Source organism: Ctenopharyngodon idella, chromosome 17, assembly GCF_019924925.1.
Source record: "Ctenopharyngodon idella isolate HZGC_01 chromosome 17, HZGC01, whole genome shotgun sequence".
NCBI classification, from domain to species: domain Eukaryota; kingdom Metazoa; phylum Chordata; class Actinopteri; order Cypriniformes; family Xenocyprididae; genus Ctenopharyngodon; species Ctenopharyngodon idella.
In genome coordinates, this window is record NC_067236.1 from 12,521,291 (window position 1) to 12,537,411 (window position 16,121).

Genomic DNA, 16,121 nt, shown 5'->3' on the forward strand with positions numbered 1-16,121 from the left:
CCAGTCAGGACTTGGCCTTCCGATATTCCTCTTCGAATCAGACTAATTTTATTGAATTATGTGGTTACATTAAATTATTGGGGGTTATAGCTGTTCTCCATGCTCTTATCCATGCTAGGTTGCATGGATGGCCAGGGAGTTCTTGCCCAGAACAGAACCATACCGCCAATCCAAACTGTATGCTAATTGTCAATCATCATTGACGATAGTGGTCCTGACAGAAATGTGTTATGGTCTGATAAAACAGAGATTGAACTTTTTGGCCAAAATTGTAAAAGATATATTTGATGCACAAACAACACAGCACATCAGCAAAAGAACACTATACCCACAGTGAAGCATGGTGGTTTCTTCAGCTGGAACTGGGACTTTTTTTATTGAAGGGTGAGGGAATCATGAATAGCTCCAAGTACTAGTCGTTTTGGGAACAGAACCTTCTGGTGTCTGCTAGAAAGCTGAAAATGAAAAGAACTTTCACCTTTCAGCATGACAGTGATCCAAAACACACATCTATATCAACAAAAGAATGGCTTCAGTAAAGAAAGATTAATGTTTTGGCATGGCCAAGTTAGAGCCTAGACCCGAATCCTAAAGGAAATCTGTGGGGGACCAGAATAGGGCAGTGGCACAGGAGATGTCCTCGCAATTTAACAGGTCTGGAAAGTTTTTGCAAGAGTGGGATAATTTTTCCAAATAATATATATATCTCCATTGTTATTGTTTTATATGTAGACTATTATTATTTTTTGATGACAGCTAGAACAGCTAATGCTATACCTGCCTGAGGTTTCAAGGAAAGCAAATGCAAATGTTCATTTCATCTCTTCATCTTTTTGAGCTCCTGCCCTGAGCTGTCACTCTTCTGGGGTAATAAGGAACAGATCTACAATATAATATAACTAATATTGTTGGGATGCCAATAAAAGTTTAAAGGTTAAATGTGTTTGCATTGTTCTCAAACTCACATAATCTTTTCTACCTTAAGGATACATTCTGATTATGCAATCTATAAAAATTCAATATCCTGTACATTTCATCCTGACTTGCAGGTTTTTTTTCTCTCCCACAAGCCATCCTTTTAGATTCAGTGCACTTACCATAGAAGTAGTGATGGCAATTTGATGGCAATTTGCAACACAGTCAACACTTTCGAGAGCGATGATTTGTAAACGGAATGCCAGTTGTTTGTGTATAAGTTTGCAGAGTGCACACCCTTCACAAACATGTATCTGTTTCCTGTTTGGATTACTGTGTCATCAAATTCGCATTTTGACAGCTGGACCCTCAAAGAAGTCTTTGAGTTCAGCCAAAAATGCTCCAAATCTCCATAAACACTCATGAGCGCAATCCGAAAGATGAAACGGTGTTCAAACAAAACCACAGAAATCGGAGACATGGAGAAACATGTCCGCAAACGCACAAACCCAGAGGTCACCCTGGTCATGGTGGGATTGAATTTTACACTGAGAGAATGAGCTTCTTGAGTAAAGGCAGCCAAACTTATCCATTATCGCAATGGAACACTTTGTGGAAACAAATTCCAGTGATCCTGGTTGTGTGTTGATTAACAAAACAAAAGAAAATGATTCTAGACTTTGTTTTTGGATTTCTTCTCTAAACTGTGTTTGACCCATACTGGGAATCTGCTGGCAAAAATAATGTTTATTATCGTTACCTCCTTTATTGTTCCTTTTTATTGATAGTGCAAATATTGACGCACAGGAGAAGCAGTTCACTACTGTGCTGACCTTAAGCCAAATATGCCCCATCTCTCTATCGCTTTTTATTTGCACCAGAGAGGGAAATTAGAGCGTCCTTATAACCTACTGAGCTGGTCAGGGTAAATGTTTGGAGCAACGTGACAGGATTGAGACTCTGAGTGATAAGAAATTGTGCCGTGAAGAATGTGAAAACTCATTAAACTGTATAATCTGGTTGTCACAATCAGTTTGGCTGCAAGACCGACTGACATCTCTGTACAAATCGGAAAACACAACACATGATCAAGGTCCAGGCCAAGCTGTTGTGCTGGGTTCCAGCATTGTTCAGCTTTGAAGTTGAACACTTCCCACTGAGAGGAAAGAAGCAAGTTGCTTAAATCTGTTTGCAAGTTATACATCCTAGGTTGTTGTTGTTGTTTTGTCTGGCTTGACTGTGTGTTGTGAAGCATAGTACTCAAAGCTCTGTTCTTCAAATATTTATGATAATTGCCATCTTAGGCATATCATGTCTTTCTGTTGTTCAAGAAATCACGTTTCGTGTGAAATTTTAAGAGGTTAAAAGGTAAAACTCCTGCAAGATACAAACAAACAGCTTAATTGAATTTAAAAAGAATACTACTTTATTACTTTTGCAGCCAACCATCACAGAATACAACCCGCACTTAGGCAGCATGGAAAATCAGTCCATGTTCAGCACAGCAATTATATTACCTGATAAACATTTACCAAGATAAGATGGGCTCAGATTGACCCTTAAATTAGTAACACACAAGAAACTGAACTGTATGATATGATCTGTGGTGATTCAAATATTTGAACTAAAAAAACAAGAACGTCATGCACAAGGAAGTCGGAAGAAAACCAAAACTAATCCTAGACCTCAGACTCCAAAGCACCATGACTCCATTTCATTACAGTTTTTCAGTCTGCTTTGTAAACACTGATCCAGTCACTTCACTTGTTTGGCAATAAACAATTTCAGTTGTCATGGCCTGGTTAATATTGACATATTGACAAAGTGAATATGTGCAAAGAGAGATACTTCCCCAAAGGGGGGAATGCAATGGAAAGTTGATTTTTTTTTTTTTTTTTTTTTTTTTTCTCCCCCGTAGTAAGAGAATTAATACAATGTGGAATCAAGCTACTATATTATATACTATTATATACTATATTATAACTCTCTCTGGTGTTCTTCTCTTAGGAACAAGAGGACCCCAACAAGCTTGCTACCAGTTGGCCTGATTACTACATAGACCGCATCAACTCCATGGCAGCTGTAAGTATTTACTCTGTTACCTTTACATTTCTTACATGGACAAAACGATTGGCACCCTTTGTGTTAAAAACCCAATTTTGACACCAGTTAAGGTGGGGGAAAACTAAATAATGTTTCAATGATTTAAGGTTCATGTGAAATAACACAGAGATTAGCTTCTAAAATGTGAGCTTTTATTTATTTATTTATTTATTTTTACATTTTGTCTGTATACAGAAATAACAGTGTGTTTTGGTTGGACACACTGCATTCAAAGTATCATCTGATTTCATTGAGTTTTATGAGCTTAATGATTGTAATAATTCTGATCTGCTGCTGGGAATTTGTCTAGCATTTGTGTTGGGCATATATAGTACCTGAGTTTGCAGTCTAAATTGAATGAAAAATTAATTCACAAAATAATGGAATTAGTCAAATTTTTCTACTGAGTGTTCCTCATTCAACAAAGAACACAACCAGTGTGGCCCTTTTCATGAACGAATTATTCTAATGAACTAAAATTGGCAAAAATACTTACAAGACTACAAGATATCTATTTGTCCAATTAGTCTAAAGAATTTGAAAACCTAAAAGTATTATGTCTGCAAAGAATGTTGCACAACTGCAAAACAGTGTAGAAAACATTTGTTTGTTTGTGACCATCACCTAAGACATGCTAGCAAAATAGACTGCCAAAATGCAATCATCCTAATGTTCTTTATAGCACTGTAATATGTTATTAAGCTGCCCCTGCACATATTATTTACAGGTCAACTGATTTTGCAGATCTTTGTTGTTTACCATCATAGTTTCAGAAAAGAATCTCTCCTCAAACAGTGAAGTCCCAGTCTGCTTTGGAATTTAAATGTGGGATACAAATTGTCTTAATTATTGTAATTTTAAGTGCTTTAGCAACAAAGGCTTTGATAGAGAGAGAGAGAGAGAGAGAGACAGAGCTGTTTTTTTTTTTGTTTTTGTTTTTTACAAAATAACTTTTAATTAAGTTAAATTGTTCAGATGGGCCTATGCTATATGTAAAAGCACTAAGAATAATTTGCGACCGCTGTTAGCATTGTTTATTTGCATACATTGTCTTTGTTTTAGCATGGGACAGTTTGCACGGGACAGTTGTCTTGCCCACTGATAATTAGCCTCATTTGCAGAGAAAGGAGTCGTGTTTGCCCAAAAAGATTGTGAATGACTTCATTTGACAGCAATATGTCTGGTGCAGTATTGTAGTAAGTTAGGTTGAGCTGCAAAGGGTGTGTGATAAGATGCAGTTTGCCCCTTTCTACCTTTCCTAGCCATACGCTAAGATATTCACAGAATTTTGCTTGCTTAAGCCTAAGGAGACCCCTGTAAGTATTATCACACACAAGTTCACGTAATCATTCACTGGTTCCTATAAGAATTACCCAAGAACAATGTACATAGTTCATATGATTCAGCATATATTGTAAACATTTTTTTTTTTTTTTTTTGGATTTCTTGTGTTACAATGATGGAAAAAGAAACAACTATGACTAATGTTTGGAAATAAAATACCTGTCATGGACATCATTAACAAAAATGAGAGAATATGTTTTTATATATATTCATGTATGTTTTGGCCATTGTTACGTCCACAGCTGTAAGGGTTTTTTGTTATGCCCAAGCTGTGCTCCGTCTCTTTTTTTACCCCTCTCTCTGTCTCTCCCTGTAGAAGTAATTGCCACCTGACTTCAATAATCAATGCTTTGTTGTGATTAGATGATGGGAGTTTTTTTTTTGTGATTTCTTTATATGTAAAATCATAACTGATGTGTTTAGCAAATAAGGTAAATGGAGTCAGACAATGCTCTCTCTGTTTTTCGATACTTTAATCATGATGGATTCTGTCTGACTTTGCACCATGACTTCATTTTATGTGGATGAGTGCAGCTGAATTGTGGGATAAATCTGGTAGCTGTTAGTTATTAGATGAGCTTATTTTGGTAGTGCTGAGTCGACACATTGAAATTACACTTGCTCCCAGCAGCCATTCATAAAATACTGTTAAGACTCACGTGGTCACATGTGATGGGGCAACTGAGCCTTGCCTCTGCGTTCAGTTTGAAAATGTTACTGTCATAGATCAGAACGGATATATTACTATCAACGGCAAATCAAATGATGTTAAACTAAAAAAGGTTTTACCATGACCAGCAAACGATGATGCACAGATGTACAGAAGCATCAGAACTCTTAATTAAAGTTAATCTTGATTAATTAAAGAGATCTTGAGAACTTGAACAATGAGAGCTTGAGCTAATTAATCAATGCTTATCTTAATATCCTCTTTACCAAAGCTGTACACCTGGGTATTCTGACAATTCTAACAGTGTAGCCTACATGTATGAGTACTAACAATGTATGATCTCCATGCTAAAATAGAGTTATGATTGATCGGGAGCAGGTGGCTGTTAGACTGGACATGGTTTGAAGCTTTTTTTGAAGCATACCTGAACTGCTATGATTTTTATCAGTGTCGTTGTCTAAAACCAAAGTAAAAGTTTGACAAAAATCATCTGTATTTCAGATGCAGACATTATTTGCCTTTGATGAAGAGGAAATGGAAATGAGAAACAAAGTGGTAGAGGATCTAAAGACAGCCCTCCGCACTCAGCCAATGAGGTAAGAGAACTCTGTGATTCTTGTCATTATGTTAACTCATAATTCTGGTCTCCGGTTCAGGGAGTCAGGAGTAAATACCTTGAATTAAGAGTGCTGCTCTCAGCAGACGGTTTTCCATGGCAACTAAATTAGGCTTGGATTATGTGGGATCCTCGGATCAAGAAGCCTCAGGATACCTACCATCTGTGAGGATTGGAGTGGACGTGAACATTACTGCATCACTTCTCGTCTCTGACTGTCTGGCGTGGGCTGATCACTATGTTTGAACACACTCAATTGCTGTGTATCATTCATTCAGCTGAAACAGTAACTGACTGCTTTCAGTCTTCTGTGCCTTTTGTACATAAAAAAAAAACAAAAAACCAGTCCTTAAATAAAATGCCATTATTTTTAATCCTTGAAGATTATATATCATTTACAGATATTGCATTGCTGAGTCCATGCTGTCCTTAGAAGTTTCAGATTAGACCAGCAGTCTGGAGTCTCTTTTATCACTGCAGGCAAACAGAAACAGATCTGCTTCTCTGAGTCACAAAGCAAAAAGTCTGAGCTGCCAATCATACTGGACTCAGTTGTCTAGACATGCAGGGTGACTTGAACAGGACTGTAACAAAGTTCAGTTCAGAGAAGAAGGAGATGGGAACCGGTAAAAGTTCAACGTAATCTTTAATGGTAAAATAAAACACAAAAAAAACAACAAAGCGAAACGTGCGGCAGTGGCCTTTCTGCTGACTATAACATAATAAACCAACAACTTAAAATGCCCAAGGCCCGCTCCTCTCTCACCCTTCACTGTCGTCGCTCCTCCTCATATCCTGAGACTGGTGTGTCACGCAGGTGTCTCTCATTAGCATTCACTCCACCGGCCTCGCTTCTCTCCCACTGCTCTCGGCCCTGCCTAGCTTCACACCTCAGGGACTTACTTTTGTGTTCTTTCAAGAGTTACCGCTCTCATATTGCCATATATGAGGCACCGTCTGGACCATGTCTATATTTTGTGGTCAGTTTTGTTTAATGTTATAAGGTTTATTTTTTGGGGTGATATAAAAGTGATTTAAAAACTGTTTGGCTATAAATAGTTGTAATTCATGAATTTATGACGAGTTCTTTGAGAGCAGCTAGCCATGCCTTGTATGTAATCCGGTAATGGATGCTTTGAGGTTTTAAGGTCTTTTTTTGCACCTCCTTAATGCCAGTGCAGGGATTACATTAAATGAGCAGAAGGAAATTAAAATATTGAATATCCAATTTAGTGTAGTGAAATGTGTTGAATACCTACAATTCTCTAAACTTCCAACTCAGCACATTCTTGCAAATATTGGCTGTGGTGTTCTGATGGACCAGAAAAGGGTTTACAAGCCAGTCTGAGTGCTTTGTAAATCTAGCACAACTTCCCTTCAATCATTCTATGCAATCTTTATTTCAGTTATGCTATTTTAGCAGTTGCAGATTTATTATCATCAGCTGAGTTATTACTTTAAGAGTCATTTTAGACTATTAAAAATCCAACAAATGCCACAATTAGATGATGTAACAGTAACATCTACACCAGTCATACAGTAACTATCATTGTCCAATATAGAATGTGGTGCACACAGTGCCCACTGCTTTTCTATGAAGAGTAATTACAGCCTTTTGAAAAACTGATCTTTTACAACAATCTGATGTTCAGTAACCCAGAGCAAGGATAAGAAGTTGGTAGAGAAATTCTGACACAATTTTATGTAAAGAGTGTTTCGTTGCAGTATTTCTTGAGTGTTTCTCAAACTGTAATGTAAACTAAAGTTTTGTTTTTTTTAAACATAATAAAAATGTAAACAATTCTAGCCCTGTTTCAATAGAAATACATCAACACAGGGAAGAAAAAGACATGCCAATGTCTATGCTAATGCATGTTTATACTATTTCAGATCTTGCGCGTCTCGGTTTATCATTGATTAATGATCCAGCAGTGTTCCTCTATATACTTGCTATCTTTGACGGTTAGCCTACTGAGACAAAAGATCCATTCATTATTCAGTGCAAACAATCTGCCACCCCTTGTTAACACTGGAAGTAGGAAAATAAATGCACCATCATGATGTTTTGGCTCTGACAGCGCAGTACTGTAAAGTATGATTACGACAGTGAGTTTAGAATAGAATTTAGAAAATCGCCAACAATTAAGACTTTATCTATAGCCAGTGCTAACTCAGAAAATCAGCAAATTCTTTGATAAAGTCTGTATAAGTCTATATAAGCAAATTCTTATATAAAGCACCATCACTTCAAAAGAATTACACTTGAAACCAGACCTCTGAGAAATACTAAAATTATTACTAATGCTTATAACTGTAATCTTGGGGGGTAGACTCATTTAAAATAATGTAATCGTCTGGTTTTAGCCAAGTTTCTGTTAAACACAGCACATCTAGGTTATGATCTGTGATCATATCATTTACAAAAAGTGTTTTTATAGAAAGGGATCTAATATTCAGCAAGCCAAGATTTGTAATTTGTTTATCTGTATTATATCTGTTTTTTATTTATTGGACATCAGTTAAATTATTACCCTTAAATAGGTTTGGGAGTGTTTTGTATTTACTGATTCGGGGAACAGACACAGTCTCTATATGATGATATCTAGGTGAAGTAGTCTATATGTGTTGGGATTTATCTGACTTATGTGACGTGAGACGGCTAGCAAATGGTCGGTTTAGCCTGACCTGCTTCCTGACCTGGGCCCCAGTTAGTCAAGTGCCAACTCTAAGACCATGTGCCATATTACTAAAGAGAAAAGAGATTACATGAAGAGATTACTCTCTTCAACAGCTCATGTCTGCCACAAAAACTTGTCCAACTGACTATGAACACTGTGTTATTCTGTGGACACCGCATAGACAGCCAGCTATTGAGTGAGTCTTTTACGTATCTCGTTGCCCCCGGCGAACAGGGAGGGGACCAGAGCATATTACAGTGTCTGACATCATACTTGCGAGTTCACACACCTCTTTATTTATGTTATTTTTAGTGAGTCAGACGTCATTAGTGCCGACATGAATAAAAATCTTAGAGTATTTACGCTTAGCATTAGCCAGCACTTGTAAATTTGTTTTGATGTCAGGTGCTTTGGTTCCTGTCTATGGTGGCTGGTGTGTCTATTTTTACATTCCGTTCATTAGAATTGGCAATAAGTAGGGCACTTTCAGCAGGTTTCTCAGTGCGTCACTGAGTGGGGAGAACCTGCTTATTGTGTGTGTATTACAATAATATAAGGAGGAATCTGTGGTTAGCCAATTTGAATGGAGGGATAGTATTTCTGTTTTAGTTGCTTGCTCTCCAACTCTGGTGTGTACTTCGCTGGTAATGGAATGACATACTTGTGTGAAGTTTAGCATGTTGAAATAAATATGTAGTAAGACTATTATGTATATAGTCAATAATGTTAAAAACGTTTCTTCATACCTTTTCATCCATGATACTCTTTCAGATCCTTTCATCATACGTTGTTTATCTTTGCATGTAAACATCACTATCTAATTAAATGCATTCATTAATGGTGCATGCATTAAACAACCGGCAGCTTCTCATTTCATCATCTTGTGTTGTCAGCATTTTTAAACTAAAAAGCATGCACAGATACAAACTTTATAAATTCACTGGAAATAGTATTTTGGATTTGGTTGTTAATTTTCTGATTCTAGAACATTTTCCTCATCTAGGGAGGCTCAGTGGGTGGCACTGTCAGCTTACAGCAAGAACGTCCTCCTTTTTTTGGATACTGTCTTCAAGTTTCATGTGCTCCACCTTCTTTTTTTTTTAGTCCACATTCTGGAAGGGCGTGCAGATGACAAGCCTTTCTTAATTTGGTATTTTTAATATAAACTGTGCAGCCACGACACATGGCCTCTGTCTTCACACTGCTGGTCAACCCACACAAAGTGAGAGAGGTTTCACAACATCCTCCCAAGCAACCCGAGTCTCTCACCACCACAATGATGGGCTCAGATCGGCAAGAGTACTTGTGTCAAGTCAGTGAGACAGATGGAGGCAACATGTTTATTGACCTTTTGAATTACTGAGGTAGTTCTTTATGTGGCTTTAAGGGGATGATTAAAATCTTCTAATTTGTTTCGACATGGAAAATATGATGCACTCTTACTCCAAGCACGCTGCGGTTCAGTTTAGGTCACTGGAAAGTATGTCCATCTTTTGTTTAAGGAATGTTTTCACCAATGTTTGGACAAAGCTGCCCTGTTATTCTGAGGATGAATTGTCAATAGGGTCTCAATAAAGAAACAGACATCTTCGCCCGCCTATTAGACTTCAAAATACTGATATGACCTCAAAGAGGTCCAAACATATTGAACTCAACCTCTTTGTTTTCACATGTGTCAAATGCCTTCATGGAAATTATACTCTGAATGCTTTAAGCGTTTGGACGAGTTTGTGTTTTTCTCCCCGGGCTGTGTGAAGTATAGTAGCTAGATCCAGTGAGCGTCAATGACTGAAGGAAAACAGAGCAAAGTGCAGGAGAGGTAGCTTCAGGCATTACTTGTGTTGGCCACAGCTTAATGGGACAATGTGCTACCCCACCTGTGCCCCCACATGCTCTGCTTCCAGTGTAATTTACACACTCCCAGCTGCTCTTTCCTGCCTGGTGAACGGTAACTGATACGCAGTACTGCACACGTGCATGGTTTTGTTCACGTTTAGTCTGGCTAAGTGTGACTATGAACTGGTCAGAAAGCTCTTTATCAAAGCTCAGCTGGCTTCATTTTACTTCTCATGTTATGACTTTCCCAAATGATCACTAAAGTCTTTACAATCACTTTTTAAGACCAGTTAAATCACCCCGAATAGATTTTAAACAACCAGATCTAGTGTTTCATGTGACATGTTTCCACTCTAAGAGTTTAAAAAAAAATAGGGAGAATACATGTGCTATAACCTTAAGCATTCAAGGGGTCCCAGGCCCCGGTGACACACCTGGACTATGTGTCAAAACAGCTTGTTTATATAAGAAGCATATTTGATTTGTAGTGTCCCAGTGCAGTTGTTTCCTCTGAAACGTTCTTCAACCTAAAAGATTTTTTTTTTTTTTTTTTTTAAGACTATTGTTTGTCACTCCCTTAAGTGTCGCTGACACCCTGGGAAGCAGTAAGTCCTGCTTCACTGGCATCTGCTCCTCCACAGCAGAAGGAAAAGCCAATGATGACACGGGGTCATGGAGACTGTGTTTATGGGTTTATAATGGGATTATCAGATGTGGGACTGGAACTAGCTCTTTAAGGACTCAGAAAACAGCACCTCAGTAAACGAACAAGTTTTTTGTTAGGCAAAGATACTGTTCCACAAAAGTTGAGACAGAATATTCAAGTCAAAGCCTCAGAACAGTTCCACTTCTTAAGACTTAGCGCCCAAACTTTTTTTTTTATGTAAGCAGCCTTGCTTGCCACCATGGATGTATAATTCAAAACCTGTTCCGGAATGTGAGTTTCTTGGCTGAATGAGAGTTTCAGTTCAGAAGAGAATACTTTCCACATTGGAATAATATAAATAAAAGTTCATATGAAATTTAAAACTAGAATCATGAAAAGGAAGAACAAAGAAACTGCAATGGCATCAGTAAGAAAGTTTTCTAATATTTTAAACTGCATAAATGAAAGTGCGTATGCGTGCTTGAATGAGATCTGAGAGAATCACTGTTTCATCAACTATTGATGAATGCGAGATTAATGTGCTATTTGTATCAGATCATAATACCATGGTACTAAATAAATAGCATTTTTATAAACCATGCTATTAGTACTCCAATGTATTTTAAAGAACACACACACACAAAAACAAACAAACAAACAAACATGGAAGTACTTTGGTTCTGGAATAAGATGACATAAATGAAGTAATATTTTTATGTCAAGCGTTTATATACTGCAAGAAAGTTAAAGTATCAAAATACGGCTTCATCATGAAACGGTCCATGAACACTTAGCATAGATTTGATGTGGAAATTAGAAAAGGGGCTAATCCAAGCAGTAGAGGTAAGGAGAAGCTAAATGACTGTGGGCCAGCTATGATCTCCTGTGTACATCGCTCCCTGGAGATTCCAGAGATTACAGGTCGCCCAAAGATCACTGAGCCATGGCCAGGTGATTCGCGTCTGCTCTGTAAACTAAGGTTTGATCACGTTTGCAGGAAATACAGAGCCACACTATATGGGATAATAACAGACTGATTTACTCCAGTTGGAGGGAGATGCTTTTCTGTTGCCAGCGGGCGCTAAGAAAACCATGGGGTGACTTGAACTTGGCAAGCTTTGTGAAGTCAATGCATTTATTATGCTTACAGGAGATAAGTCACTGCTGCCCCTTAACCCTCCTCCATCTCCCTCTGTTGTCAGTATTGTCTTCTGTTAGGGCACAACCATGCTGCACCCTAGTGTTTGGTTAACATGCAATATGAGTCACCTGAGTTGAGTTGGTAGAAACTCTGTTAAAAGTCGACAGTGAGTCACCAAAAGTAATGTCATAAAGCCTCTATAACGGTGGGTCACTTGATCGGCCACTGTTGAGGAGAGGGTAGAGACATGTATGACCTTAGCTAACCTGATTAATGAGTCCTGGGTTTAGCTCAACATGATAAATGTGAAGGTACATGCCTATTCCGCACTGAAGGGTTTTCATGGTTGACTTGTCGTTTATTTATGCAGCTGAGTCTATAAAGAAGCCATATGGGATTTGTGCCAAGACTTCTGCAGATCAGAATGTTTTCACAAGCGATGCTTTAAAGATAGTCCCTTCTGGTTTTTAGCAAATACGCCCTTAGATCGTTTACATCCAAATGGCACTGAATTTTATTTATATAATTCTGTGTGTCAATATATGTTATTCTCCTTGGGTAAAAGCCAATGACCATGGGATCTCAAGGGGATTTTCATAGTTTAGGCCCTGTTCTAAAGGCACTGCTCCAACAAACACCAACTTTTTGGTTAATTTTGTTGGATCAGTGTGTTGTTAATATTTTTTGGGGCAGTGTGGCAATGATAGTTATGTTTCCTAACATTGTAGGCACTGGAAAAAAACAATCTCAAACACTTGATGATTCTCCCTTCAGGTTTGTGACGCGCTTCATAGAGTTGGATGGCTTGACGTGTCTTCTGAACTTCCTAAGAAGCATGGACTACGAAACCTCAGAGAGCCGCATACATACCTCCATCATCGGCTGCATTAAAGCCTTGATGAACAACTCCCAGGGCCGTGCTCATGTACTGGCCCATCCCCAGAGCATTAACACTATCTCCCAGAGCCTCCGCCAGGACAACATCAAGACCAAAGTGGCTGTATTGGAGATCCTGGGCGCTGTTTGCTTGGTGCCTGACGGGCATAAGAAAGTGCTACAGGCAATGGCACACTACCAGAAGTATGCTGCAGAGAGGACTCGCTTCCAGGTAATGTTGCATTACATACATTTACATTTAGTCTTTTAGCAGACGCTTTTCTCCAAAGCAACTTACAAATGAGAATAGTAGAAGCAATCAAATCAACATGAGTACAACAGTATGTAAGTGCTGTGTCAAGTCACAGCTTCATCAGTAAAGTGCTCGTAGCAAGGTTTTTTTTTTTTTTTTTTTTTTTTTTATAAATATATACGCAAATAGATGGAGAAAGAATAGAAAATCAAAAAAAGAAAAGTAAAATATAAATAAAAAAGTGCTATATTACTGGGTCAAGTGTTGACGAAAAAGATATGTCTTTAGCAGTTTTTTGAAAATGGCTAAAGACTCAGCCACTCCAAACCAAAGCGCACAAAGAGAAACATTTACAGTGGGTTTAGAAATACATGAAGACTAATTTTTAAATAGTTTTATTCACTGACTAATGCCGTACTACAATGGATAGTCTAAATGGATGGATTTCTGGATGGTTGGTGAATGGCCACCACGTTCCAACAAGACGTCAGCAAGGAGCTAGCGGGTGATGATTTGGGCTGGAATATTGGGAAGTGAGATGGAAGGTCCCTTTAGGGTCTCTGAGGGTATTAAAATGACTTTTGCAAGATATGTGGAGTTCATAACTGGCCATTTTCGGCTATGGTATAAAAAGTAGGATAGTGCCTTCTGAAATACAATGCACTATGCACTATCCCATGCTGCAAAAAAACACCACAGCAATAAAACTGTTTGAAAATGTATTTCTACACCCACTGTAAATGTTTTTCTTTGTGAGGTTTGGTTAATGGTGGCTAAAATGCATTTTTACGCACAACTGCCAGCCAGCATGGAGAGGTTCTCAAGACTCCAGAGACACCAGCAGCTTCAAATACCTGTTTGCTGCTCAACACTGGCTTTTTTTTTATAGCTGTCCTTTTAATACAATAAATTTTTTTGACAGGAACTTTCATTAATAAGCCTTTATCTGACTGAGTTCTGCTGTGCTCTAAATCACTCACAAATCTTATGATAATTTGATAATCTCCATTCAGTTTTCACACAATATTAGTTGTTTTCATGCCTTTTGCACAACATTGGACCATTTCATGCTTTTCATCTTCAGAAAGATCTTTCTTCCTCCCGATATTGCATGAGAACTGTGACTTGCTTAATAATGAGGAACAACTTCTAAGTAGGGTTTCCATAGACCTGGCAAATTATTTTGTCTGAGATTGATACCAGTTATCTAAAAAGACATGGATAAATAAACAAACAAACAAACATTTTCTTAGAAAAACTAAAATCTGAATGTTTATTGTACTGAAATCTTACTGATACATCACTTGCACAATAATTTGGAACGTGGTATAAAATATATTCATATGCATACACCTGTGACCACACATCAGTTGAATTTGTCAAGTGTTGCACCGTTTATAGTGTTATCATTGATTGTCATGATGCAGCTGTTATGCTAATGAACTATGTTACTGTCTGGAAGGGTTTGATTATTACAGTTGCTGTTGCCAACATTTTATAGGAGTACTCAAGGTCATGTGTTATAGATATTTTCCCACATTCTTACAACGCCTCTTACAGTAACTGTGGTAAAATCACTAATGCTCACCTCTTTTGTGGCTTATTGTTTTACCAACTCTTTCCCCGCCATTAATAGAATTTTCCATCATTTATGACACAACGCTTCCCCACCATTGGTGGAAATTGCTGGCAATCCATGTTTTCACTGTTACACGGTAGGGAGCGCTATTATGCATCTTCTGAAAGAGTACAGAATCTCTAGATCAAAACACAGGTGAAAAAAAGCAGAAACAAGCGATAGAAGCATTGCTTATGCACATGTAAAATATCTCAATCAAACATTAAACAGCATGTAAATTAAATCTACTCCGTCTATGTTTTGATCATCTTTCTGAATTAGATCTGGACGTAGTCTTTGACAAAAACATGATTTTCTCAGCTTTTTGTTCAAAAAGTTGCTTTTTTTTATGCAACTTACCCACATTCAAGTGTTGGTAAAAAATATGCATGAAGCTAGAATAAAATAAATAGAAAAGAAGATTGTGGGCAGGATTTTGTGTAGTCATTGTGGAGTAGTCACTGTAGAAATTTTCAGCACTCAGGGGTAATGTCTGCATTTCTTAACATACCCCATGGGAGACGCACAGTAATTTTAACCACAGAGTGTGCTGAGATGAAAAACAACACTCTTGTGGAGGCCTTATCTTATGCTGCTTAAACATATAGTGATTTGTCTTTACTGTATGTTTAGTCATATATAGTTGACATGCTTGGCGACAACAAATGTCTGTGTTTGAAACATTAGCCGGTTTAAGCATGACTGATTTCTAATGACCCTACAGCTCTCTGAACTCACTTGACACAATAAGCACCATTAGCAGACATTAGAAACCCATTCCAAAGAAACACCAGAGAACATTCCCACCAGTGTCCACTGAATTTAAACCAGGGATGTGATGAAAACCTGTGATTTATTGTCCTTAGCAGCCTATTATGTTAACCCATTAAATCTAAAAGCATAAATAGACCATCCATGAACACCCCAATATTTAAGATACACTTCATTGTTCATCAGTCAGCATTTACTCGATACGCCAGCTTGCTTCCTACTTTCTACGGAAACAGCATCCAAAACTCCACAGTAACTCATGTGACTTGTATTAAAACACTTTACATAGGCAACTTTATTAAGAGTCACTCACAAACATCACACAAAGAGTGCTTTTTAGGTGAAGTGCACACAAGGTTCAACTGACATTCACAGTAATGTTTACTCCTAACATGTTGTTGCTAAGCTAACTATGCAATTCTCTAATTGGGACAAAAAACAACAAATATCTGATGGAAAAAAATCAAGATTTGTATTTAATTAGATATCTTTGTGTTTGTTACTCAGTCTCTCTTGAACGAGCTGGACAGAAGCACAGGACGCTATAGAGACGAAGTAAATCTGAAGACAGCCATCATGTCATTCATCAATGCTATGCTGAATGCTGGGGTTGGAGAGGTCAGTTGATAACCGAACAGTTTGCATGGTGTTCAA

At 37.8% G+C, this 16,121-nt stretch overlaps 1 protein-coding gene across 5 annotated transcripts in view; it reads left to right on the forward strand.

The window, feature by feature from the left end:
* Positions 1-16,121, forward strand: part of daam2 (dishevelled associated activator of morphogenesis 2) — a 91,324-nt gene that overhangs the window by 50,551 nt on the left and 24,652 nt on the right. For all 5 annotated transcript variants that reach the window (XM_051869289.1, XM_051869288.1, XM_051869291.1 and 2 more), the window contains exons 4-7: positions 2,923-2,997; positions 5,534-5,628; positions 12,724-13,057; positions 15,975-16,085. In XM_051869289.1, the coding sequence (XP_051725249.1) occupies positions 2,923-2,997; positions 5,534-5,628; positions 12,724-13,057; positions 15,975-16,085 (615 nt within the window). The remainder of the gene's footprint in view (positions 1-2,922; positions 2,998-5,533; positions 5,629-12,723; positions 13,058-15,974; positions 16,086-16,121) is intronic.